Genomic DNA, 25,059 nt, shown 5'->3' on the forward strand with positions numbered 1-25,059 from the left:
ATGATTAATAATGCAAAAATAGTTTTTACATCACTAATAGATTACTGGTTTGATTTGATATTGTTGGGGTTGTCCAACTGTGTTATCTGATTTGTCCACTTCAGATGGAGGCAGCACCTGAGATGGGAGCGCGGGGGGCTGTCTTCTAAACTGAGGTCTGATGCTGAATTAATAGACTAAAGAGTGAGTCAACTTGAGTGACTTTCGTTTAGTTTTAACTAATTAATAATAATAAAAGAAAAAAAAGAAAAGGAATAAAATCAAATGCCCCCCAAGTCGAACTTTGGACAACGCAGAATCCGACAAGCTCAACAATTAATGCAGCTGTAATGACTCCTTATATGGCATAGAAGGTTGCGTAAGGATGATGACGTCAGAGAAGTCACAAGACCGCGTGGGCTGAGCTGTGTGCGCGAGGCCACAAAGCAGCTGCATACACTGTGTCTAACGTCTTCAAAGACACAAGTAGTACCATGGCTGCGGTGGCCAACGACGGGCAGCACTTTTTGGGCGGAAAGGACAGCGTTTTCCTGTGATTCCCTTTGCGTTCTCATCGCGGGAGGAAAGCGCCGCCACACCGAGCTCATTCTCTCCGCTTTGTTTGTTCTCCAAGCGTGCAGCTCTCATCTCCAGCAGCCTCCAACAGGTCAACATTCGGGAGCTAACGTCGAAGCTAAGCTAGCGCAACCGCTAGCTTGGCTTGGCCGCCTCCGGGGTTGGCAGCTGCTTCGTGGGGAATGTTGTCCGTGCTGTCGTACGGGAGACTGGTTGCCAGAGCTGTCATCGGCGGACTCTCTCAGACGGACGGCCGCGACTACAGCCTGGTGACAGCGAGCTGCGGCTTCGGCAAGGATTTCCGTAAAGGCATTCTGAAGAAAGGAATGTGCTATGGGGACGACGCATGCTTCATCGCCCGACATAAATCTGCCGATGTTTTGGGTGAGTCACGGGCTGCATTGTCTTCCTTTCTGTCTCTACGACTTTGCTACGCCACGAACGCTTTACAATAATGCAGCACGAATGTTGGAGTTGTTTCAAAAATCCATGTGGAAATCAAGAGCACAACCCACGGAACCTTTGTTACCTGCAAAATCATACCAGACCGCATTGGCCCATTCAACGATTTGAAGTTTGTCACTTTGGAATTACAATTGCAATTTACATCAGTGATTTCCAACCTCTATTGAGCCATGTGCACGTACCCTAAACTAATATGTTCCGATACGGACAAAGATAAAAAAAAAATTGTACACTTAGTGGAGACCAGAGTCCAAAGCAAACATGGTGAAACGGCATATAACTGTTATGCTGCACGCAAATAAAATAAGATGCCAAAACAAGTGAAGCGAAACCCCAAGAAAAATGCTGTTAAATTCACGTGATAAATGTTTTTGTCCCACATTTTGTTTGGGTTGCTTTGAGGGACAGGGGTTGTTACGACGAGTAAACAGGATAGAGTTGTTGAGCACCCAGCAGAGGGACGAGAGAACAATGGGAATACCAACAACCGTGTTAACCTTCAACAATCTTATGAAAAAAACAAAGATCGCGAATGTTTTTGTGAAGATGCAGCCTACATTGGACCAAGTAGCACCATGAAGGCAGATGCAGTCGTACGATTGGAGAGCTGAACTTGAACCTGCAGATTGTTTCTATTAAAAAATAAAATAGTATACTTGGTCAAAGGATTATACCGTCTTGATACTGAGTGTGTATCCAACCTGACAGATGCAAATGCATGACCACCTCTGTGATCCTTGGGTTTAATCCAGAGAGTCCCCAACCCCCCCTACCCTAGCCTGCAAATCTGTCTTTCTTCAACAAGGAGTTGTTCACTACACAAGACAAGTTGAGAGTCAGGAGGTCCTCTCAGCAAGATGTGTTGTTTTTGGCACGTTGTTGTAAAACAGACCACTGTTTGTTTCTGGCAAACTCTGAGCAGACTTGAGAGCCCTCCATGTATGGTCAGAGAAGTCACTTTTGGGTGTAACAAAACTCCCATCTTCTCTTTTCCTTCTAAGAGAACTGTGGGCCTCAAACATAGTAATTCAGTGGAGCCTCTCAAGTTCAACCAATCCACTGCAGGATGCTGTTTTTATCGGACACTTTTTGGATCAAATTATGAAATATGGAACTGAATCAATCTGTTTGACAGACATGTATTAATGGTTCAGATAATTGCACTGAACGGGTTAAGTATTGTTTGTCACACAAATGTAAAGAAAACATGGATTGTTGATTGACGAGGTGACAAACGTGGAAAGTTTACTTTGTACAGTAAACCAGATGTTCACCAAGAGTTAGTCTCGCAATATTTTCTCAAGTCTAGCCAAATAATGAGGGGACATCTGTGCGTGTGTGTGTGACTGTAGGTGTGGCTGACGGAGTAGGAGGCTGGCGAGACTACGGCGTGGACCCGTCGCAGTTCTCCAGCACTTTGATGAAGACGTGCGAGCGCCTGGTGAAGGAGGGCCGCTTTGTTCCCAGCAGCCCCGTCGGAGTCCTCACCACCAGCTATTATGAGCTGCTGCAGAACAAAGTGCCGCTGCTGGGTGAGCGGAAGCACACAAACTCAAGGCAGTGATGAACATCTCAGAGTCCTCCGAAAGGGATCCGTCACTGTAATGACATGTTTGCTTTGTAGGATGGATTTGGTCGTAAGATCAAATCTTGTCTCCCCAAACTGTGAAACCTGGCGAAAAACAAGCGAGAATGGACTCCCTGATGCCTAGCAAGTCTTCTCTCTGTGGAAGCAAGCGGCATAGGGTCGCCAAAAACGAATGAAAATGACCAAAATCAAGACAATACTAGAGAGCAGGAGCTTCGCTACCCAGAATCCATTGCAACAATAGCAGCGCCCTTGCAAATGTTTCCACAAATTGTATCAAACTGGAGATTTTTTTCAAAACTTGATTTTCTAGTTATGCTACTAATCCATGTAAAGCAAATAAATCTGGTCAAATTAGAAGGGAGGGTCTTATTTCTATCTTTATTTTTTTAGCAGTCTTTAAGACGGCTCAAACTTTGTGTTTTTTGCACAAATCCGCTTTGTCCTCTTTGTATAAATTCCTAACTACTACATATTCTCTGCCTTCCAGCAAATCTTGACAAAAGTTTAGCTGGTGGTGATGATTTTTTCAGTCTGACATGACCTGTTCCATGTCCTTGTTCAAGTTGACGTCGACAGTTGCCGCTTCCTGACAAAGATTTGTGGCAAAACATGTAATAACGGATGTTGAATAGTAGTACTTTTCCACCCCGTTTTCACATGGGCAGTCTTGTGCTGTTCAATGTTTTTTTGGGCCACAGTGTGCCTTGTATTGTGGTTGGAAAGAGAATGCGGGAGTGAGTCATAAGTGCTTTTTGAAGGTTGGTCCCAGAGAGCGTGTTCGTCAATGAGTCACCAAAGGGGTGTGGCTTCGTTTGTCTCCACCACAGACTCGTGTTTCATTGGATCTCTAGAATAGTGGAACCACCACATTCTCACATCGGACTGATTAGTGTTGCTAAAGTTTATTCCAGTGAAACCCTATTCTGGACACAGAGTTGCATTGCAATGTTAAAGAATACAATAGCCAAAGCTGCAGTTTTGGAAGAAAAAAAAAAAGCTTGGTTTTGGTTGATCAGTAGGCTGGGTTTTTTTTTCCCTCCACGGTTACGGCTAATAAATATTTTGGTCATAGGATATCTTACTGAAAATTTTATCAAATAATCAGGTATTGAGAAAAATCTTGGTTAAGTAACAATTATAAAACCAAAAGTCAAAAACATACTTCTGCATTATACTAAACATTTAGTACTTTCATAGAAACTGCAAAAAAACTGCTGCGATGAACTTTACTTACTTTTTCTGACAGTGTTACACATAAATAAATACTCGGGGCAAAACAAGCGAGGCACCTGAATTACTGAAGACTTGTTTCAGCCTTATATATTTTATCTGTTATCTGTATATGGTCTCTATAACTTGTTTTGGTTGCATTAATATTACAAGGATGGACCATCATAATGTTGTTGCCTCATAAAGAAAACATTGTGTTCATTCTGCTCAGCTAAGATGTGGAGAATCTTAACTAAGACATCAAATACAGATCATGTTGTGATATTTGCATTGTAACCATCTTCTCTTGATATGCGTGTTTGTGTTTCTGCAGGTAGTAGCACAGCCTGCATTGTGGTGTTGGACCGCCAGAGTCATCAGCTGCACACAGCCAACTTGGGGGACTCTGGCTTCCTGGTGGTTCGTGGGGGGGAGGTGGTCCACCGCTCCGATGAGCAGCAGCATTACTTCAACACGCCCTTCCAACTGTCCATCGCTCCTCCCGAGGCCGTGGGGGCCGTCCTCAGTGACAGGTATGCCCAAAGAAGTGCACCTGTGGCAGAAATCCCAACAGTAGTTAATCAATGAATTCAAAACATAGAAATAATATACGAAATAGCTTTGCCCTTGGTCGTTGTAGATGTTGCCTTAAGCCTAGCATAAAACCATACCAGCCAAAGCTAGTATTAAGGTTAGCCTGTCAGCCTATGGTAGATGGTTTTTAAATAAATGTAAAAAAAAATAACTGAAACAGCAATTTGCATATATAACAATAACATATTCCCACAAAAATGTCCAATTTCGTCTTTTGATTATTATACACGAGCTTACAGTCGTTTGTGTACGTTTCTCCTGTGTTCTTTCTGACCAGTGCTTAGCAAAACAAGTTTGTTCCTCATTAGTCAATGTACTGTAGCGTCAGAGTGCCAGGGTCCATGGACTGCTGTCTCTCGTTTGCCTGCCGAGCATGCTTTGGATGATCGCCAAGCTTTCCCTTTCACTGGGTCAAAGTCTGGGCGATTAAAGGCTGGCAGGCCAAGTTCACAACCAATCCAGCCTTAAATCACGCTGACTGTTTAGACACAAATGTCTTCCCCTTGCAAAGGCGTAACTTTTTTTTTTTTTTAATTTTTTTTTTATCAAGTTGCGATATGGTCATTACATTTTGCTTCCTTGTGCCCTACAGCCTACGGCGTCCATTTGAGTGACAGTGTTTTTTCCTCGCTTTCATATAAAAAAAAAAAAAAACTGAACATTAAGATTGTTGGCGAACATTTGCGATCTACAACAAACCTGGACGAAAAAAACATTTGCTACCTGCGGGCAGACTTGGGGGGGCTTTGGATGGGCTTTGGACTTTTCGGGGCTGAGCAGTTACAATAGAACAGTTTTTTTAGAGCCATCTCAGAGGTGGTTTTAAAGCACTGGCCGTCGTGCAGCTAGGAACTGTCCTTTACCAAAAGTAACATAACGAACCAAGCACATTACCTACAATAAACACCGTAATGTTTGACAGCAACGCTGAATCATATTATACATTTCATATTTACCGATGGATACGTTTTTGATCATTAATGGTGAAAATTGTCATGAGCACACACACACCGCTTGCTTGGTGGGACTCATTCTTTAGAATAGGAGATCAAGCAGGAGGACAGAGGCTCACCATTCGGCTTGCCCGACCGTTGCGTCGCCACATCATGCACCGGCAATCCTCGTTTTGAATCGCTCCAAAAACAGTGGCAGAGACACGCCACTTGTTAAATGTTATGACACGCAAGTTTGCACAGTTCAGTTGATCCCACAACGCGCCTGTTGTAATCTGTTGTGGAAAAAGCAAGAGAGGCCGTGTAGTGACTAGCATAGCGTGCTTTGCGGCGAGTGGAAAAGCGGCAGATCGGATTCTGAAACTTAAAGGCTCTCCTAAGACAGGCACACACCAGACACTTGATCTCGCTTTAATGGTTTGGCCTTCACAAACAAAGGCGGCTCAATTGTGCAATTTGGTGACATCAGGATTTTGACACTGTAACGTCTGACCTCGCATTAGGCATGGGCTGATTACCAGTTTACCGTGGAAAAGTCAAGGTTTCAATCACCGCTAATGCTGGCTATCGCCGGTAATGAGCTCTTCTCTTCTATTTAGAGGGAGACTTCTAAGTAGGGCACAATATAACTAACTGGCTGTTTACATTGTCTGTTAAAGTCCCGCCTATTTGCCTTCAGTGACCTCCCTCCCCCCCAATTCTCAGTTAACAGTTATGCACGGAGGAGAATGGGGGACGGCGGTCCTGGAGCAGTTACTTTTGCATTCTTTTGATGCTGTATGTGGAGAGTTTATTTTGATGATTAGTTAACCAGGAAAGTCGTTTGCTCTGCTTGTTTTGTCTTTTTTTTTTTTTTTTTTTTCTCCCCGCTTGGTGCAGTTTGTATTTACTCTGTACTCTTTTGCAAGTGAACTTTATTCTGTCATCGACGCGTGTGATGACCGGTGCCCCCCATTGGGCAGAAATGAAAAGGGCGGCAAGCAGAGCACTAACCAGGAAATGGAAGAAAACATGCAATTCTTTGCAATCTTCATGCTGTTGTTAGAGCTGCAAAATAATTTGGTCAAGCGCAGCTCATTGATTGCCATTTTCGTGAGTCTTTCTACATTTTGGAACGTCGGCGGCGAAGGTTGCTAGCAGGAGCATGTGCTCTGCATGTCCTGACCCACAACATGCTGGCAGGGTCAGGTATGATGAATATTTACCATCGGTTTTGGCTGTGGTACGAATTCAGACCTGAAGCGAACCACATTGAGCCTGAAGAGAAGCGGAAACCAATGTGATGATGATGATGATGATGATGTAAAAAAGAGGAATAACTGAACACTGAAAATAAATTAGCAATGCACTGTTTTCCCCTGCCTGACTTAGCCGTTTCTGTGTGTGCGTCCCTCTGCAGCCCAGATGCGGCTGACAGCTCGTCCTTTGACGTTCAGCTGGGTGACATCATCCTCACCGCCACCGATGGCCTCTTCGACAACATGCCTGATTACATGATCCTGCAGGAGCTGAAGAAACTCAAAGTGAGAAGCCTGAACACGCAGTTCCGCAAGTGTATAAAGAGGCCCCGCCTCTAATCCTTGGTGTACCTTTGTGTTCAGAGCGCCAACTATGAGAGCATTCAGCAGACTGCCCGCAGTATTGCAGAGCAGGCTCACGACCTGGCCTACGACCCCCACTACATGTCACCTTTTGCACAGTTTGCCTGTGACAACGGACTCAACGTTCGAGGTGAGTGCATCCGTAACAAAATGCCACACAGACCATAGCTGTGGACCAGCCTACTGTGGACACACAGTAATGGGATTATGTCATGTAGTTTTCAGGATGGAAAATATCATTAATTGATGACACATTTTGTGGCCCTGCGTCTAGTTTTATGTAATTACAATTGAATTTGACGAGTACGTTTTTAATTTTGCATGAATATTTTTGCTGTGTGTATCCAGGAGGAAAGCCAGATGATATCACAGTCCTGTTGTCCATAGTAGCAGAATACACTGACTAGGTTCAACATAAGGCTGTGACTGGATGGACTGCTTGGACTCCTGCTGGACAGGATGGAGGACTCAGGATGACATCAGATGTTCATTCCCCCCCCCCCCCTCCCAGCATGCTGCAGCTGTTCTTTACACCCAAACATAAGATGACCAGGTGGATGTAAAAACAGCAGCAGGTCCTGAAAGAAAAAGCTGCAACTTTGCAAACCGCAATGGTCCCTGGGTTATTGCCAGCAATAGAAGCTTTCACACCATTGAACGTTTTCGAGTGTTGGGCAAACAGGGAGGGCATGTCCATTCAGTTGAGTTGTTCCCCGCTTGTAAATGTAAGAGCAGCTTTGTTCTAGGCTGACAGAAGGAAAGGAAAGGATACACTTCCTCAGTCGTGTTGAGAAAGGAGCTTGCGCTCTATAGGCTGGTTAAATGAATGTGTTAGGGTGGGGATTTGTGTACTTTTGGGAAAATGAAGTTTCAAGATGCTTCATGAACCAGTTGTTGTGCTTATTGAGACATTGAGATGTCACTCTGTTCACCATAGCACACTGATGACATTTTTTAAACCCCCTTACAATGTTATTCAAAGGTGTACTTATTACAATTTTATAGACAAATGTAATCACTGAGGAGAGTTGGTCAGAGGCTGTAAAATATAATAATGAAATAACAAAATTGACAAGCACTGCTTTAGTGAAATCTAGGGTCAATTACAGTGAGTCCAAAAATACAACTAGTTCATGAAGCAAAAATGAAGCTTTATTTTCCTATCACTAGTGTTGCTTTCAGTAGCAAATGTGTCCATGGATGCAGGGAGCAGGTATTTTGGTTGTTACTATTTGCCCTAACCCTTCCTTCCAGGTTGAGGTTGAAACAATCTGATTTTGTGAAGAAGCAGCCACCTTTTGTATATGTAACATTTAACACTGCAAGGTTCCGACATGCGTACGTTATAGTCCATTAAGGAGGTGGTTTCCCTTTAATGTCATGGCTGCTGTGTTTGTGTGTATGAGGAGATATTGTGACAAATATGTAAGAGGATGTGAATGCCGAAGGCGCTGCAGGGCAAAAATCGTGTGGTGGCTTTCAACGCACAAAAGCTGAAGAGAAAGTGTATTTTTTTTTCGTTTTTTTTTTTTTACTTTAACCAAATAGTTTACTTTAAACCGACTCAAAACATAATTGGCATTTTTGGTTTGTTGCTGGAGCACCATAAGATTATTTTTATGTGCATCACATATTATATACCTTTTTAGTCTAATAATTTTCCGTAGTTTGGTAATGTAACCAATGTTGATACTGTCAAAGATAATTCTTTAAATTCCTCAGTGTGCCAGTTGGTGAGCTCAAAGCCTCAAACTGCAAGTAACCATGAGTTAAAATGTCCTCATCTTGCCCCGCAGTCTTGAAAATTAGTTTGACTTATACTTTGCTGAAATTATTTTGCTCAAGTCAGTCACAAGCTCTGAGTGACGGTGATAAAGCCATCCATATAAGGTTCCAGTTTACAAGATTGCACTAAAGAACTGTTTCTTTAATAAGAGAACATTGGAAGACAAAAGGGAGTCAGAGAAAAGCATGGAATGCTATATTGGAAAGCATTATTACGTGTCTCAGGGCAATCTTAACGTGACTCGGCAATTTCCTGGTTGGGTGGTACGGCTACTCCAGACTACTTCCACCAAGAAGAATTTCTTCGTTGTCCTCCAGACAAGCAAGAGCATGTCTGTATATTTTGAGTGTACACTTTAATGCAGATCTGCTGTACAATATTTAAATAAAGATAGTATTTATTATTCTCTTGTATGAAAGGACTGATGCAATTCATTTGCAGACCAACTCGTATGCTGAACATTTCATTTTCCTGTTAGATGATTTGAATTACAGATGCAATAAATAACCCAATAAATCCTCTTAAGAATTAGATAAATGAGGACTGTGAACAAGTAGACAAAGTAAGTCCAGATGACCACTAATACTGGGGGGTCTTTCTATTCTCTCCATCTTCCTCCTCCATGTCACTGTCACAAGCCAGAACAGTTGCGTTCTCATCATTCTGCTCTGATGACAAAGCCCGGAACAGGAGGGAGCAAACCTTTGGAAGCAAAAGTGAGTTAGCGAATCCAACTAATGCAAATGAGTTATAAAGAAATCAGAGATTACAATCCTGTTGTCTGGATGGGATGTTGATGTGGAATATTTTATGTCACCTTGTTCGCCTCCTTAATAACTAACCCAACAAGATGCCAGAAGCACTTTGTACTAACACACCTGTTAAGTCTGTAAAGCATGGTAAAACCCATATGATGAAGCAATTATTACTATGAAATTATAGTATTAATTTATTTGTAGTTTCAAGGCACTTTACAACAGTTGAGTCATTCACAAATGGCAGCCCCTCTACCACCAGTCCTAAATTGTGGCCCCCAATCGCAATATGAGCCCAAACCAGATGAGACACAATTTACATTTGATTTTTAGTGCATGGTTAAATATGCTGCATTTTTTGCTCATGTGCTGTTGGGAATATTTACCATTGAGGAGGCGCCACTCACAGTCGCATCGGGAGTGCCAAGTGTAAGAAGGGTGCGCTTGTGAAGCTCCACCAGAGGAGTTGATGGGTTGATGGGGCTACCCTGGCTGGATGCGACCACTTCTATGCCAGCGTGATGATTCGAGGGTTGATCTCTAGCTGCAACATCTGTGTGCCTGTCAACTCATACATGTTTCATGTGTCCTGGAGTGTAAATCCAGTGAAAATCAGAGTGAGGGATTATGCAGTCAAGTGAACCTTACACCACAGGTCCCTCAATGTGCCCCACATGTCTCAGTCACAGACGCAAGACTGACTGTAACACGACACCAACTTAAGAAGCTAAAAGGAGCCAATGAGAGCCAAGTAGGAGTGAGTGCCAGGAGAGCGGCTCAGGTGGAAAGAGTCAATTAAACCTGCTAATACGCAATCGCAGCAGACCAGGACCGGAATGAGCGTAATCACTTTTAAGTACCGCAAATTATCCGTCGCGCAGAGAGGTTCACGGCTGCATCTCTTTGAGTAAGCTTACCTGGTCTGTGAAGTTGGGTCTGGGGTATTTGTTGGTTGGGATTGGGAATGGGCTCCACTGTCTGTCAAAGTAGACAACACCACAGTGGCCTCCAGGACCGTGTCCGCCACAGAAAAGCACACAGGCCTACAGACAAGGACGGGGCAATGGCCGTTCTAAGAATTACATCCATTATGATTTAGCCAGAGTGTATTTAAATGCGTGTTGCAATGCGTTTGTCTTGAGACTTACATTCCTGCAGGACCAAACTGCACGGAAACTGGTAGGCAGTGCATCTCTGCAAAGGACAGCAGACCCTTAAAAAGATGGAGATTTATGTCATTCCAGAGCTCGTCGTTATATGTGATGAATCTGACATAGAGATAAAGAAAGACACAAAACAGAAGGTTGGCAGCCGCAGTGCCGCACGTCAGACACATTCCGAGATTACATTCGGGACGCAAGTTGTGGCTGTTAACGCAGGTCAAGTCTGCTTAATTGGACTAACGCCGTGGCCGTTTATTCAAATTTCCAGAAGGCCAATCAAAGAGCTTTTGTGTTTTGATTCTGTTACAAGTAAATCCCTCTGTAGTAGGGTTGAACAAATAATTGAATTCATATCGACATCACAGTCTAGAATGCAAATTTAATTTCTCCATCCATGCATCCATGCATCCATGCATCTATCCATCTATCCATCTATCCATCTATCCATCTATCCATCTATCCATCTATCTATCTATCTATCTATCTATCTATCTATCTATCTATCTATCTACCTACCTAGCACTGAAATAAGTTAAATGTCAAAAGGGGCAGCGTACAAAGAGAGACTGGAACAAACAGTGTCCAGATTTTCAGAATGTGAGCCAATCACATGCACATACCCCACCCGCACCCAAACATTCTCTCTCTCTCTCTCTCTCTCTCTCTCTCTCTCTCTCTCTCTCTCTCTCTCTCTCTCTCGCCCCCCCCTCTCTCTCGCCCTCTCTCTCTCTCTCCCTCTCTCACGCCCTCTCTCTCTCTCTCTCCCTCCCTCTCTCTCACCCTCTCTCTCGCCCTCTCTCTCGCCCTCTCTCTCTCTCCCTCTCCCTCTCTCTCTCTCTCGCCCTCTCTCTCTCTCTCTCTCTCTCTCTCTCTCTCGCTCTCTCTCTCTCTCTCTCTCTCTCTCTCTCTCTCTCTCTCTCTCTCTCTCTCGTGATGGGTGTCTGCAAATAGCCACGTTACCCTCAGCTCCTTCAGACAGAAGGTTATGGCCGAGTCCCCTCCGCACAGAAAATTGTCAAACTCGTCGGGGTGTAAGGACATCTCAGTGAACATCATCTTCATGTGATCTGTGACAGAAGCACAGTGGGTAGCAGTCGTGTCAATCAAATCTCTCACGAGGTCATCAGAAAGTGATCACGTTACAATTTGGCTTAGTCGAGAGGGCCAGAGATAGAGCACAAAATGTAACATTAGCTCACCATTTCTTCCATCATGGTAATTTCTCAGAATGACTTGGAGAGGACTTATGGAGAGGGTGACTTCCTCCTGGGATCTTTGGAAGTGCATCACCATATTGGCAAGAAGCCTGCAGAGAGAGGGCAGAAGAAACTTATTACAAATGCCACAGCTTTGGACATTTTGCTTAATGCTGTTACTGTCCGCCACAGATAATTCAATTACGACTTTCCATTTGGATTCTCTAAAAGTCAACTCAAAAATGCTTTTTGCAATATGGTCTTTGTGCCCTATGTTCTTTGTGCCCCCACGCGTCTAAACACGGCATTTGGGATTAATAATGTGTTTGAGGAATATGAATTAAGATGCTCATTTTTATCCGTCTCAGGGGATAGCCACTTTGGCAATGGTTATTACAAACGACACAGTGAACTAGTTTTTGCCCGTCTATACAATAATGACTTTAATAATGACTTTACTCCCATATTAGATTGTTTTTTTATTTGGTGTCATAAGAGTGGAATTTGTTAGTTGCAATCTGAGAAAAACATGTATGTATGCCTTGCCTGGCAGGACCCTTTAGCACATTGGGACAGAGATGTGAATCAAACACTGCTCGCAGAGCTGGACTCTCCTGGTAACACAGGTTATGGGTTTTGGTGATGCCTAGGGAACAAGAGACGCTTTACAAGAAAACACTGCCACCTCGTGGTGAAAACCTTTAATTGCGGTATATAAGAGACGAGATCCTACCGTGCCGACAGACAAACTTTATTATTATTTTGTCATTGGGAGTACTCAATGAGATCTGACATCGCTCCACATTTCGTTCGATAGAAGTCAAACATCGGAAAAGTGGTAGCAAAGACTTCAGAGCAAATGGAAAAAAACAAAACATAGAATTTGTATTAGTCTTGGTGGGGGGAATATATGAATTTGTTTTCTATCGATTCTCTCGCGTGATTGCGTTACCTTCACGTAAAGCTTGCATTTAATCAATTCACTCGTCTGCTTTGATGCCAGGCTGTAGTTGTGGAAGAACATCGATGAGAATAAGAAGCAGCCATATGCAGACTGAGAGGAGTTCACTGATCTCAGAGCCAGCTGTTAAAATAAATGATCATTTAAATTAAAAAAAAAATAACTTGGAGGGAAAAGATGAGACAAGCTAACTGTTAAGGGGCCGCACTCACCCCTTTGACGGTGGGATCCAACCACAGCTCATCTCCAATTCGTGAAAGTGCATGAATGGCCTTTCCAAACACTGCAACGTTACATATAAGTTTTTTCACAATTACAATTTGTTGGTGTCAACTAGGTAGTAAGCTTTACACCACATATTTGAATGAAATGGGTCGTGCTAGCATGTTAACGCTGGTAAAGGGTTAATTTGCTAACTTGAGGACAGCTCGTTTAAAGAGAGCTTTAAGACAGCGTTAAATCTACGTTTGACAATTGTAGTCATAACATTTCACTCGTTTTGACAAAATACTGTATTACCTTTTATACAGTTTCCATCAATGGTACAATTCATCCTCACAAAACGACTGCTTGTAGATTGACGAGGCTATGCTAACATTAACCAAGTGTAAACGCGTGCGCAATAACTATGTAATAGGGCATCACGTAATAATCTATGCTATTAATTTGAAAGTACATTTAAACAAGCTCTATTGTGACATACTAGGAATTTGCGTGTTGAGAATAGTTTTGAAAGGATTTTCAGCATTTAATAGCATTGGCAAAATCAGAAACTATTTTTAGTCTCAGAATATTGAAGTTAGTAACAAACACATTCAATGTCATTTTAAATGATTAAAATTGAAATGTATGATTGAATAGAAAATATTAATACCCAGTTTATAGTCCTGTATTCCCCCAGACGTCATTGCATCAACATTTGTAACACAAATAATCACAATAATATTGAAAGTGGTATTTGAGTTGATATCCTGCAATATTGAGACATAAAATTACTGACAAATAACATCTTGAATAACATTTTTCTTGAAAATGTTTCATGAAACTATTGCTAGCGTTGGGTGAAAACTTCCTACCTGTATGTCAAAGTCTCACACTTGCCACTAATCTATACTAAGAGTCATTTTGTCAAGTGTTGGAAATGACAATGCAATGTTTACAGTTGAACAAATTCTCTTTTTTCAACAGTACTAGGAATAATGCAGGGCAAGCCTCATCCAAAGGTTTCAAGAAAAAAATCACTCATTTTCCATATTTTATTGAGCATCATGTCCAATATACATTGCATTGACACAAAATGGAAAACAAAACAAGTAGTAGCAACGTTAGAGGGTGGATTACCTGGACACCATTTTCTACACGTATTGCTTGATGACATTTGAAGGACGCACCAAATCTGTGCAAATACAGTGAACACCGGTCGGAGTAGGTCAGAAAATTCTGACGTAAAACATTGACAGCAGTGACATGATCAACTCATTCAACTCTGCTTGGATGTGTTACAAATCAGTTCATATTGGTATTGATGCCATGGCTTAGTCATTGGCAAGTTTATTATTTTGCAGTTTTTTTTGTTTGTTTTCAAAGTAAAAGGAGTAAACAGGATGGTGTCTTTATCCAATGACAAAGTGTTTGTGTCAACTTCACACGAGAAAAAAAAAAACCCAGCCCAGATCCTACCCTTAACGTGATACATGTTGGCTAAATGTGCACCGGGAATAAAATGAAGATGGAAGGTGTAACCTGTCAATCTACCTACAGTCATCAACATTTCTAAACCCAAACAAATATGAAACATATTACCCACAGAGAACACCCGATGTGCAACAACATACTAACAGCTAATCCGAGTCAACAATTGAGCCCCGAAACATCCCCGCATTGAGAACTCGACAACCAAATTGAGGTAAATTCAGATGTCACAGCAAAACGCACAAGAATTATCACAGCTTGAAGACCTTTCTCAAACCTTCCTCTATGGATCGTTTTTGGTTGCGGTAGTTGAAAGAAATCTTAATTGACTAAGAACGGCCATGAGGAAGTCCATCCCACCAATTGCAACATTACAAATTTAATCCTGAGAAGTTGGCACAAACCTCGTGTTAATGTTCACCATGCATGTGCAAGTCAATATATGAGGGAATGGTGGCTCCCAAAGCAGAGTAAGCCATTCCGTTCACCACAACAAATTGCAACAAGAGAGTTTAAAGGGATCATGCACGTTTGAGCCATTGCTAGACCCTCGCATAGATAGCAAACGCTAGTAGGTGGCAAAAAAAAAAAAAAGGTGTTTAAGTGCCACAAAAAATATGATCGCTTTTTAAAAGAAGTTAAGCCAATAAAAGGCAACAGAGAATCAATGACGGTGTTGAAAACCACCATCACATTTATGATGGGCTGACTTGTACAGTATGTAGCTGATTGGGCAAGGGAGTGACGTAAAGGATTTCATTTGTTCGACTCAATCCACCACTAAATTGCATAAGAAACCTGGTCGTATAAAGTAGAAACTGTTCAGCAGCTGATTAAAAAAAGCAAGTTCATTTACAGTAGTGACATATTTTACATCATTAGTTTTCCAAAATAAATAAAATTAAATATACAATTCCAGGTAGGAAGAAAGGGAATTTCGCTGGTAGTGTTCTCAAATTTGCTCTTCTTGTGACAAACGATTGCAGAAACCAGGTTGAAGGTCAACCAAGTCCTTTTGTCTTGCAAAACAAGGGGTACACAAGTCGGAACATTTCCCTCTGGAGGGTTTTCCTTAAAGTGGGGAGGAGGGGGGAAGACAAATTACAATCATGTCCTTAGTTACATCACACGAGGATTTTACATGTCATATTTTTAATTATAAAAATTTGGAACTCTGGTTTCCTCCCTCATTCCAAAACGTGTGATTGATTGAAGGCTCTAAATCACATGTGTCAAACTCAAGGCCCGCGGGCCAGATCCGGCCCGCCACATCATTTTATGTGGCCCGCGAAGACAAATTGTGCATCAAATTTGTGAGTCATGACTAGAATTGCAAATTGTCTTCACTTTTAATCATATCTTTTTTTTTTTTAACTATTTGACCAGTTTTTACTCGTCTGATTTGAAAACTAATTACTATTTGTCAGTTTGTTTTGTAGATTTTACTCTACATGAGGTTCTCATACATTTATTTGGGTTGACAGTCATAATGGCCCTCCGAAAGAAGCTATGACTACAATGTGGCCCGTGAAAAAAAGGAGTTTGACACCCCTGGTCTAACTGAAAAGAGTTGATTGTATTACTGTCAATGTTCTCTCATAAATGGGGTTTTAGAAAAAACACTTGAATTCAGTCTCCTTTGCCACTTCCAGCGTTAAGAACCAAACGTATTTTTTCATTTTGATATTCACATTCGGTCTGAATGTACGACACATGCGAGAAATGGAAACCCCTATCTTTGGCAGACTTCCACATTGGTATGCTAAAACGATCAGTCGGAATGGCCCTTGAGAGAGTATTACAGGGATGGATGAAAACCCACTTATGTCAGTCCTCAGTCCGTCCTTTTTTAAATAAAAATGTCTCCTCCCCTGTCCTTTGTCGGCAAAATGGGCATCTGTCCAGGACAGATGGACCGTCCTGTCCCTGGGAAAGAGTGCCCACCTCTAAGTTTTACAAAAGGTGAAGTATGACATGGTTTTCATCGAGCGACGATTAGTTTTAAATGGCACAATCGAGGGAGAATCAATTTAACTAAAAAAAAAAAAAAAAAAGAAACTAAACATTTTTTCATTCTTACCCTGGACTTCATAACGCTTCTAGTCATAGGCCATCTCTTGACTTTTTCTTACACAACGAGCCACTTTTCTCTTGAATTCACCGTTCGGGTCCTCCCGCCACTCTTTCTGTGAACGAAACAAGTTTAATGACATGGCAATGGCGAGGATGACTCAAAGCAAAGGGAAGATTGCATTCCCAGTGTGAGGAGTGTACACAGTTCAACTCACCGCAGCATCTACATTAGCTGGCGAATCGCTGTTGGGGTCTGCCAACATGGAAATGACACTAATCATGATTGTCTCAACCGTGTGGATGGGTAGCCAGCGCTCTTCGGGTTTCTCATAGCCAAACTTATCCTCTCCGGGCTCATGCAGAATGGAGATGCACACATCCCCATTTTTTGCAACTGTTTAGATCGGGTACACACATCGAAACAGTCTGTGTAGGGTTGACTTAAAAGCTTTAGTGTGACGTCATGGGACGATATCATCCAATGTTAGTGTGGATTTGTGTCTACTGAGCATTTACCGTTCGGGTGCCAGATTTCAGTGATGAGCTTCATCTTTGGCGGTCGAAGAGGATAGTCATACGGGAAGGTTAAATGCGCTTTAAAAAAACCTCCTTCGCTGCAAAAGACAAGAGGACAAAGTTAAATGGTTTGAAGAAAATAATGGCAAAGGTGTCTTGGAAGTGATGGCTTACAAAAGGGTATCTTGGGGACCGATGATCACAACTTCCCATTTATATATGTCGTCGTCATCTATTAGACCTGCCGAAAAGCCCTCCACAGGGTTCTTGTTGAGCTCTGAAATAAGAGACCAGGGATGTTTTAAATGAATATTCCAGATAAACAACACATTTAGGACAGTTGTAAAAATGGCAGACACCTCTGTCATTATCTGAAGTGGGTCAACTTGCACAACTTTATACGGGACCTTGGAATTGTCAATGTGGAGTAAGCGTCTGGCAAATACAAACATATTCACTAATCAAAAATATTTACTCCACATTGGCAGTTTCAGGCTTGCGTGATTGTACCATGACATGCAAAGAGCTGTGCGTTTGCCTCAGTTAGGGGCGAGTGGCTTTTGATTATGATTAAGAATCAGGCAAGGCTAAGTTATGGTTGGCTGACAAATACAAGAATAGCTTAAATTAACCCCATCAAATGTAATAGACTATATTTTTCATCAACAAAAGTAAGCTTGTTGGTGGTATTGCAGTAGGGGAAAGGTATATCTGGAACTGGCTTTATTGTTTTGCATTAGCAATTTTGAGTACAGCAGTCCAATCACACTAGATTAGACTCAAGTGTCCACTTACTGTTCTTATCTTTGTAATCTTAACCAAAGGGAAAGCATGATCTGCATTCAGTCAGAACCAGTTTAGTTGAATCTGATTGAAACGATGTGGCATAATCTTTAAAAGGCTGTGTAATTAGAGTAATTCTGAAAGGGTGAACCAGGATATCTCTATAGAGATGTAAAAGACTCACTCAAATGGCTTCCGTATACAACAAAAACAAAGGAATTGAGCTTACTGCCAATTTATGAAAGGGACAGTACACACACACACACATATCAAAATTATCAACAAATAATTGAGATTCAAACTAGTAGAGTCTATTAATTGAAGTTGAGGACTAGCAATAATTTAAGGTTAAATTTAAGTATCCAAATCCTTTGATTTAAAGCTTTCAAAAGTAATTCCTCTGGTCCTTTGTGAAAGCAGAGTGATTAAGACATTTGCAAATACGTATACTGTTTAACTTTGAAAAAAAAATGACCAAAGCAATTGTTGCGCGTGCACACACGCACGCGCGCGCGCACACACACACAAGCACCTAAATAATTGTTTAATGTCATTGGAGAAATTGACTCTATAAAGTTCTACATTTAGAAACGCAATGATTTGTCATCCTATGTTACGAAAACATGATAAAAGTTGATCGTTCCCTGTACTGACAATTCCTTTGTTCTGTCAGCCACTAGTGACGAAGTCGCTAGCCCGTTAGCAAGACTACATTGGGATTCTGTTTGTTTCCTAAATCATTATTCAGCCGATGTTGACTAGGAATTTTATTTTCTCAACAGACGCCAATAGCTACAATTGTATGCGTCGCTGCAACCATCGGCTAGCGCGTTAAATTTACCTTTCTAGTCTTAACCTGATAGCTTTGCATGGCTAAAACACAAACGTAGCTCTTAGCTACGTAAACTTTACATTCGACTACTTTCCTATAGCGATAAATATTTTACCTGCAAGTTGTTTTCGAAGAAGTAGAGCTGATTGTTCGGTCATGGTACGTGTACGTTATTGATAACTCTGGTTTTATAAACACTCCCACGCAAATTTAAGCTAGCCCCAGATCTGCTGCCCGCTGCCGATTTCCCCCTATGTTTTGACACAAGGTTCAGCTGCTGGCTTTGGGTGTATGCGCATGCGTGCATATTATTGACAGATAGCGAGTGCCCAACCGTACAACAATTACTAAACAAATACACATCCATGACAACAACTTTGTGATTTTTACATGGAGTTAGAATGCTAATAAATGATTCAACGCCAGATTCTTTGGATTTAACATATGACATTCAATACATTTGTAAAAAAAAAAAAAAAAAAAAAAAACGCTAATCAAATGTATGTCGCTGTATTACACTTGATTTGTCGACTTTTACATTGTTTTACTTGAACGCAAACAAAGCCAGTCAATCATACTTTATGCTGAATGACTCACGTTAGGTCAAATCATTACATTTGATAAGTGAAGACCACTCCTGTAGAATTGTTTCCTCCCACATCCCCAAAACATGCTTGGTAGGCCGATTGAAGACTCCAAATTGTCCCTACAAATGGTTGTTTGTCTCTGTGTGCCCTGCGATTGGCTGGCAACCGGTTCAGGGTGTCCCCCGCCTACTACCCGATGACGGCTGGGATAGGCTCCAGCACGCCCGCGACCCCCGTGGGGACTAAGCCGTGCAGAAAATGGATGGATGGATGATTGAACGAATGACCGTCTGAATGAATGTGCCCAGACAAAGAAAGTTGGATACTTCTAAGTGTACGTAAATGCAGCATTCCCATTTTGCGGAAGAGGAGCCGTATTTGCTGGGCACCGACAACATTATACGTCTCACGGTCCTTCGCTAGAGGGCAGCAGGGACCTCACTCAAATGACATCATCATTACGTGCGTGACAGGAAGTGAAGCGACGACAACAAAACCGCGCTCAAACGGAAGCGTATCGCCTTCCATTCGGCTGCATCAGAGAAACACGCAATTTATGTGGTGAATCAGTAACATCAGCTACACGACGACCGCAACGACGAAAGAGGTAAGTTACGACAATGGACCCAAGTTATCATGTTTGCAACTTTATTTGTAGTACTGCTTGCTTGCATTACAGAAGTGCGGGCCGCTTTCATTACCATGGTACTTAGAACAGTCCTAACTTTATGATATCTAACTTGATTATCCTCGACGAATGTTCGATCTCAAATGAGCCATCATCACGTGCTGGTTCTTGCCTGTACCAAGAGTAATACTGTACTGTGGAAAAACTCAAAGTCGAGGATTAGCAGTGATGCTTGTAGGCAGGCATGCTCCCGATTTTAAATCTCAATGCCACCAGATGGTAACGCGTAAGCACGTTTGCTAAAACAGGTCCAATGTGTCGTTTTGTATATTGAGTTAGTTTAAGTTCACGTTGTAAACAAAACAAGTTGAAGTTGACATCTGTTGCGTGTTGTTTGAGATGTCCGTCGATGAACAAACAAAGCAGTTGGTTCGTTATCGGCAAGATCGAAGTCAAAGTCAGCTTTATTGTCAATCTCTCCACGTCACAACACACAAAGAGACCGAAATTACGTTTTTCTCTATCCCACGGTGACGAGACACATAACACGATAGACATACATGTACGCGACACAATATAAAAACAAGAAGGCAAAAATTCAAACAATCAATAGTAAGAGTGATGAATAAATAATAAATAAACAGATAGCACAATAAATAACGGAGCCAGCAAGCATAGCGCAAAAGTAAAAAACATCATAAACAAAAAGGCACAAACAATAAATAAGAGTAATAACAAATAATAAATAATAAGAGCCAGTGTGCATTCAGACAGTTCAGACAGTAAAAGTACAGGACGCTACGCAGAACGGGGGAGCGAGTTCAAGATCCTAACAGCCTGAAGTATGAAGCTGTTTGAGAGTCTGGAGGTGCGGGAGCGCAGGCTTCTGTACCTCTTCCCAGAGGGCAGAAGCTCGAACAAAGAGTGAGCGGGGTGACTCGCATCACTCACAATCGTGGTCGCCTTGCGGGTGAGATGGGAGGTGTAAATGTCCTTCAAGGAGGGGAGCGAAGCACCAGCAATCTTGCCAGCAGTGTTCACTATGCGCTGCAGGGCCTTCAAGTTGTAGTCAGTGCAGCCGCCACCCCAAACAGCAGTACAGCTGGAGAGGACGCTCTCAATGGTGCCGCGGTAAAATGCAGTCATGACAGCCGGAGGAGCGCTCGCTCGCCTGAGTTTCCGCAGGAAGTACAATCTTGGGTTGTTTAATGGCGGTCAGTACACGTGGTACTACAGCTGATGAAACAACAACGCCCACTCTCCAGGTAACAAAGTTTTGTACTGTCCGGAAAAGGCGGGAAAGCAAAAGTCGACCGACGCCGTGTGTGACCCACAATGCGAAATGAGTTTGGCGCCTCTGATCTACCACAACACAAAATACTATTGCAAAAATACGGGATAACCTACATTCCATTACTTTAACAAATGGGTCGCTCGCCGCTGCCCTAGATACACTTTTGTTAGCCAAACATCATTGAACAAGTGTTGTGATTGCAGTGTGAAAATGTCTGCAAGGACCTCAGCAAAGTACGTTGAGGAAAAGGACCGTAGACGTCGACGACTGGAACATCTTTGGCTGCAGCCTTATGTTGTGTTGCGCAGAGCAGGCTTGTACACGTCTAGTTTCTGTTATGAATCGTCTTCCAGTATTTATTTTGAGTAGAATTTGATCAAAATCATGCTTGACGGGCAGATTGAAAATGTCCTAGTATAGGTTTGACCAGTTTCTCTTCAACTGTAACTTTCTTATGTGTTTGTCTTGTTTTGCAGACATCAGTGAAGCTATTCGTCCGAAGCGGCAGGAGCCAGAGTGCACTCGCATTAAAGAGGAAGATGTGGGCAAAGAGGTCCATCACTTCAATGAACAAATGGAGCAGAAGTTTCTTTGCACCATAAAAGAGGAGGAAGAGCCTGAGCGGCCTTGTAGTAAAGAGGAGGGAGAGGAGTCCTGCAACATTAAAGAGGAGGAGGAGGAGGAGGATACCTGCAAGATGCCATTGACTGGTGTTCCTGTGAAGAGTTTTGATGAGGGTCAACAGGAGGTGAGCAAAGGGGCGGAGCCTCCAAGCTGCAGCTCAAGTCAAACAATGACCAGAGAAGGTGATGGAAATTACTGTGGAGGATCAGCTGAGTCTCAAAACAAACACAGGCAATGTTCTCAGTGTGGGAAATGTTGTGCTAATAACAGTGTTTTGAAACAACACATGAAAATGCACACAAGAGAGAAAAAGTTTTCCGGTTCAGTATGTGGCCAAAAATTTGGTCAGAGAGGACATTTAAATGAGCACACAAGAATCCACACTGGCGAGAAACCTTTTTCCTGCTCAGTTTGTGGCCAAAAATTCTCTCTGAAGGGACACTTAAAAACTCATAAAAGAAGTCACACTGGTGAGAAACCTTTTTCATGCTCAGTTTGTGGCCAAAGATTCTCTTCTAAGAACGTTTTAAAAAGCCACACAAGAATCCACACTGGCGAGAAACCTTTTTCATGTTCAGTTTGTGGCCAAAAATTCTCTTGGAGGGAAAATTTAAGTAGGCACACAAGAATCCACACTGGCGAGAAACCTTTTTCCTGCTCAGTTTGTGGCCAAAAATTCTCTCTGAAGGGACACTTAAAAACTCATAAAAGAAGTCACACTGGTGAGAAACCTTTTTCATGCTCAGTTTGTGGCCAAAGATTTTCAGTGAAGGAATACTTAAAAAGTCACACAAGAATCCACACTGGCGAGAAACCTTTTTCATGTTCAGTTTGTGGCCAAAAATTCTCTTGGAGGCAAAATTTAAGTAGGCACACAAGAATCCACACTGGCGAGAAACCTTTTTCCTGCTCAGTTTGTGGCCAAAAATTTTCAATAAAGGGAACTCTGAATTTGCATTCAAAAATCCACACTGGTGAGAAACCTTTTTCATGCTCAGTTTGTGGCCAAAAATTCTCTCAGGAGGGAAACTTGAAAACTCACACAAGAGTCCACACTGGCGAGAAACCTTTTTCATGCTCAGTTTGTGGCCAAAGATTCTCTCTGAAGGGGAACTTAAAAAGTCACTCAAGAGTCCACACTGGCGAGAAACTTTTTTCATGCTCGGTTTGTGGCCAAAAATTCTGTCAGAAGGAGAGCTTAAAAAGTCACACAAGAATCCACACTGGCGAGAAACCTTTTTCATGCTCAGTTTGTGGCCAAAGATTCTCTTATAAGAACGTCTTAAAAAGTCACACAAGAATCCACACTGGTGAGAAACCTTTTTCATGCTCAGTTTGTGGCCAAAGATTTTCAGTGAAGGAAAACTTAAAAAGGCACACAAGAATCCACACTGGCGAGAAACCTTTTTCATGCTCAGTTTGTGACCGAAAGTTCTCTCAGAAGGGATACTTAAAAATTCACACAAGAATCCACACTGGCGAGAAACCTTTTTCCTGCTGAGTTTGTGGCTAAGAATTCTCACAATCTATGCTTAATCAAGCACACAGTAGCCCACACCTAACTCTGTTGCCTGCTCAATCTCTTGCCAAAGAGTCTCTATTGAGAATTCCGAGTGTGTTGGGGAGATGATCAATGATCCGTGAAGGTTTCACCTTTTTAAGCAGACTTCATGAGTTTTTGCATTGATGATGATATTGTTAACTGGCTTCTGGAGATCTTTGTAGTTTTTATTATACATAGTGTTAATTTTGGTTTTGGTTGTGGTTTTTAACAGTAAATACTAGGGGTGTAACGATACATCGATACACATCGATTAATCGATATAATGCTCTACGATTTATTGGTATCGATGCTAAAGGTAAACATCGATTTATATCGCCGTGTTTGACCTCGGACATTAGACGCGACTTTATTTTGAAATCCAGTTCATTGTTGCTTGCTTCCTTTTTCCGGCGTTGTTGTGTTGTGAGCAGAGCACGCGCGTGAAAGGGGAGGGGACAACTAGTCCGCGGCTCCTGGGCTGGTGCTATGGCTAGTGTCCAAAAAGACGAGGAAATTTGCTCCCCTTTAGGCTTCAAGTCATTCGTTTGGAAGCACCTTGGATTCCAAAGAAAAGATGGCTCAACGGCCAAGACACGTGCAGTTTGTAAATCCTGCCATGCGGTGATCAAATATTCAGGGAGCACAAATCTCGCCGCACATTTAAAGAAAAAACACGACATCAAAGTTCAGTGTTAAAGTAAGCAATTTGTATACTACAATACTCTTGTAATTTCCTAAATAAAGAGTTTGCAGTGCCTTGTTGATTTCGCGTATGAATTGTTATAAATCAGGATATTGTTATATATTTTTTACTAAAAAAAAAAAAATATCGATCGTAGAGCACTATATCGCGATATATCGTGAATGAATCGCAGCAGGCTTTAAGATATCGGCAAATATCGTATCGTAGTTCTTTATATCGATATTATATCGTATCGTGACAAAACCCGCGATTTACACCCCTAGTAAATACAATTAATTCATTTTTGAGGCAAGTTGCTTCGTTTTTATCAGTGTAAACATTGGGTTTAGTTTTGTTCAGCATTTCATGATCACGTTTAGGATTTTGCCCCATATTTGTCAAGACTTGTTAGGAAGACCAATAAGAAGCAAGCAAGACATTTTTTGTTCTTCTTCTTGCGCTTCAGCCCTGCGCTCTGCACCGGAAAAAGCTAACCAATCAAAAAGGGGCCTGACATGGCATATCTGAGCCGCACAATGATTTAAACTCTCCTCCAAAAGTGAGGCCAATTCCTATCATTTTGCAGTAAAAATAGTTGAAGCAATTTGTGTAAGAATCCTGTATGACAAAATATGAATGTGGAATCATGTGGAGAAGTATTGAATCATATGGGATTATGTGGTATGATATTAAACGATGACGACACGTGTTATGTGCATTCTTAAGGCTTAAGAAATGGAGATCCATGAGATGTGAGTAATTTCCAACATTTTTGACTCATTTTTTGACTCAAACATCACATATCCAAATACCAGACCTAATTTTGACCATGTCAGTGTGCGTATGAAACATCCCAAGCTTAACTTGTGAAGCACGTGGATGGAAAGCTTCCAGGCTTCATCTACGATGTGTCCTCTCTGCATCCATTGCAGCCTTGTCATCCTGGAAGGGGAATCCTCCCATTTGTGGTTTCTTC

The 25,059-nt window shown here is 42.0% G+C and overlaps 4 protein-coding genes across 5 annotated transcripts; 2 read left to right on the plus strand and 2 right to left on the minus strand.

Moving 5' to 3' along the window:
* Window positions 1-378: 378 nt before the first annotated feature.
* Window positions 379-9,157, plus strand: pptc7a (protein phosphatase targeting COQ7 a). Its single transcript, XM_061279578.1, has 6 exons — window positions 379-939; window positions 2,373-2,552; window positions 4,155-4,353; window positions 6,767-6,890; window positions 6,969-7,098; window positions 7,317-9,157. The coding sequence occupies exons 1-6, from the start codon at window positions 738-740 to the stop codon at window positions 7,373-7,375; spliced, it is 894 nt and encodes a 297-aa protein (XP_061135562.1). The 5' UTR covers window positions 379-737; the 3' UTR covers window positions 7,376-9,157.
* rad9b (RAD9 checkpoint clamp component B) lies at window positions 8,434-13,963 on the minus strand. The gene is made up of 11 exons (XM_061279572.1): window positions 13,349-13,963; window positions 13,042-13,112; window positions 12,821-12,952; window positions 12,602-12,716; window positions 12,415-12,514; window positions 11,872-11,978; window positions 11,633-11,739; window positions 10,658-10,722; window positions 10,427-10,552; window positions 9,896-10,070; window positions 8,434-9,456 (listed from the first exon to the last, which is right to left on the minus strand). Exons 1-11 carry the CDS (start codon window positions 13,380-13,382, stop codon window positions 9,334-9,336), a joined length of 1,155 nt encoding a protein of 384 aa, XP_061135556.1. The 5' UTR covers window positions 13,383-13,963; the 3' UTR covers window positions 8,434-9,333.
* A 108-nt stretch (window positions 13,964-14,071) lies between these two features.
* On the minus strand, window positions 14,072-19,007 carry LOC133154686 (ubiquitin-conjugating enzyme E2 G1-like). Its single transcript, XM_061279582.1, has 6 exons — window positions 18,841-19,007; window positions 17,285-17,387; window positions 17,111-17,208; window positions 16,810-16,988; window positions 16,602-16,707; window positions 14,072-15,592 (listed from the first exon to the last, which is right to left on the minus strand). Exons 1-5 carry the CDS (start codon window positions 18,881-18,883, stop codon window positions 16,621-16,623), a joined length of 510 nt encoding a protein of 169 aa, XP_061135566.1. The 5' UTR covers window positions 18,884-19,007; the 3' UTR covers window positions 14,072-15,592; window positions 16,602-16,620.
* Window positions 19,008-19,760: 753 nt separating this feature from the next.
* LOC133154670 (gastrula zinc finger protein XlCGF57.1-like) lies at window positions 19,761-24,791 on the plus strand. 2 transcript variants are annotated; one of them, XM_061279560.1, is made up of 3 exons: window positions 19,762-19,919; window positions 21,438-21,547; window positions 21,711-24,791. In XM_061279560.1, exons 2-3 carry the CDS (start codon window positions 21,445-21,447, stop codon window positions 23,357-23,359), a joined length of 1,752 nt encoding a protein of 583 aa, XP_061135544.1. In that variant the 5' UTR covers window positions 19,762-19,919; window positions 21,438-21,444; the 3' UTR covers window positions 23,360-24,791. The 2 variants fall into 2 exon arrangements, with proteins under 2 accessions (XP_061135545.1, XP_061135544.1); XM_061279561.1 differs by lacking the exon at window positions 21,438-21,547 and having other exon boundaries at window positions 19,761-19,919.
* Window positions 24,792-25,059: the final 268 nt, after the last annotated feature.

Source organism: Syngnathus typhle, linkage group LG5, assembly GCF_033458585.1.
Source record: "Syngnathus typhle isolate RoL2023-S1 ecotype Sweden linkage group LG5, RoL_Styp_1.0, whole genome shotgun sequence".
Lineage (NCBI taxonomy): Eukaryota > Metazoa > Chordata > Actinopteri > Syngnathiformes > Syngnathidae > Syngnathus > Syngnathus typhle.

Excerpts from the sequence above, each read along its gene's own strand:
- pptc7a (XM_061279578.1), top strand. The coding sequence starts at position 738 with ATGTTGTCCGTGCTGTCGTACGGGAGACTGGTTGCCAGAGCTGTCATC. Across the intron at positions 940-2,372 it reads TAAATCTGCCGATGTTTTGG|GTGTGGCTGACGGAGTAGGA; the intron begins GTGAGTCACGGG and ends GTGTGACTGTAG. Across the intron at positions 4,354-6,766 it reads GGGGCCGTCCTCAGTGACAG|CCCAGATGCGGCTGACAGCT; the intron begins GTATGCCCAAAG and ends GTCCCTCTGCAG.
- rad9b (XM_061279572.1), bottom strand. The coding sequence starts at position 13,382 with ATGAATTGTACCATTGATGGAAACTGTATAAAAG. Across the intron at positions 12,515-12,601 it reads AAAGTTTGTCTGTCGGCACG|GCATCACCAAAACCCATAAC; the intron begins GTAGGATCTCGT and ends CTTGTTCCCTAG. Across the intron at positions 10,723-11,632 it reads TCTGTCTGAAGGAGCTGAGG|GGTCTGCTGTCCTTTGCAGA; the intron begins GTAACGTGGCTA and ends CATCTTTTTAAG.
- LOC133154686 (XM_061279582.1), bottom strand. The coding sequence starts at position 18,883 with ATGACCGAACAATCAGCTCTACTTCTTCGAAAACAACTTGCAG. Across the intron at positions 17,388-18,840 it reads TCTTCGAAAACAACTTGCAG|AGCTCAACAAGAACCCTGTG; the intron begins GTAAAATATTTA and ends CTCTTATTTCAG. Across the intron at positions 16,708-16,809 it reads CAGCTAATGTAGATGCTGCG|AAAGAGTGGCGGGAGGACCC; the intron begins GTGAGTTGAACT and ends TTTCGTTCACAG.
- LOC133154670 (XM_061279560.1), top strand. The coding sequence starts at position 21,445 with ATGTCTGCAAGGACCTCAGCAAAGTACGTTGAGGAAAAGGACCGTAGA. Across the intron at positions 21,548-21,710 it reads TGTTGTGTTGCGCAGAGCAG|ACATCAGTGAAGCTATTCGT; the intron begins GCTTGTACACGT and ends CTTGTTTTGCAG.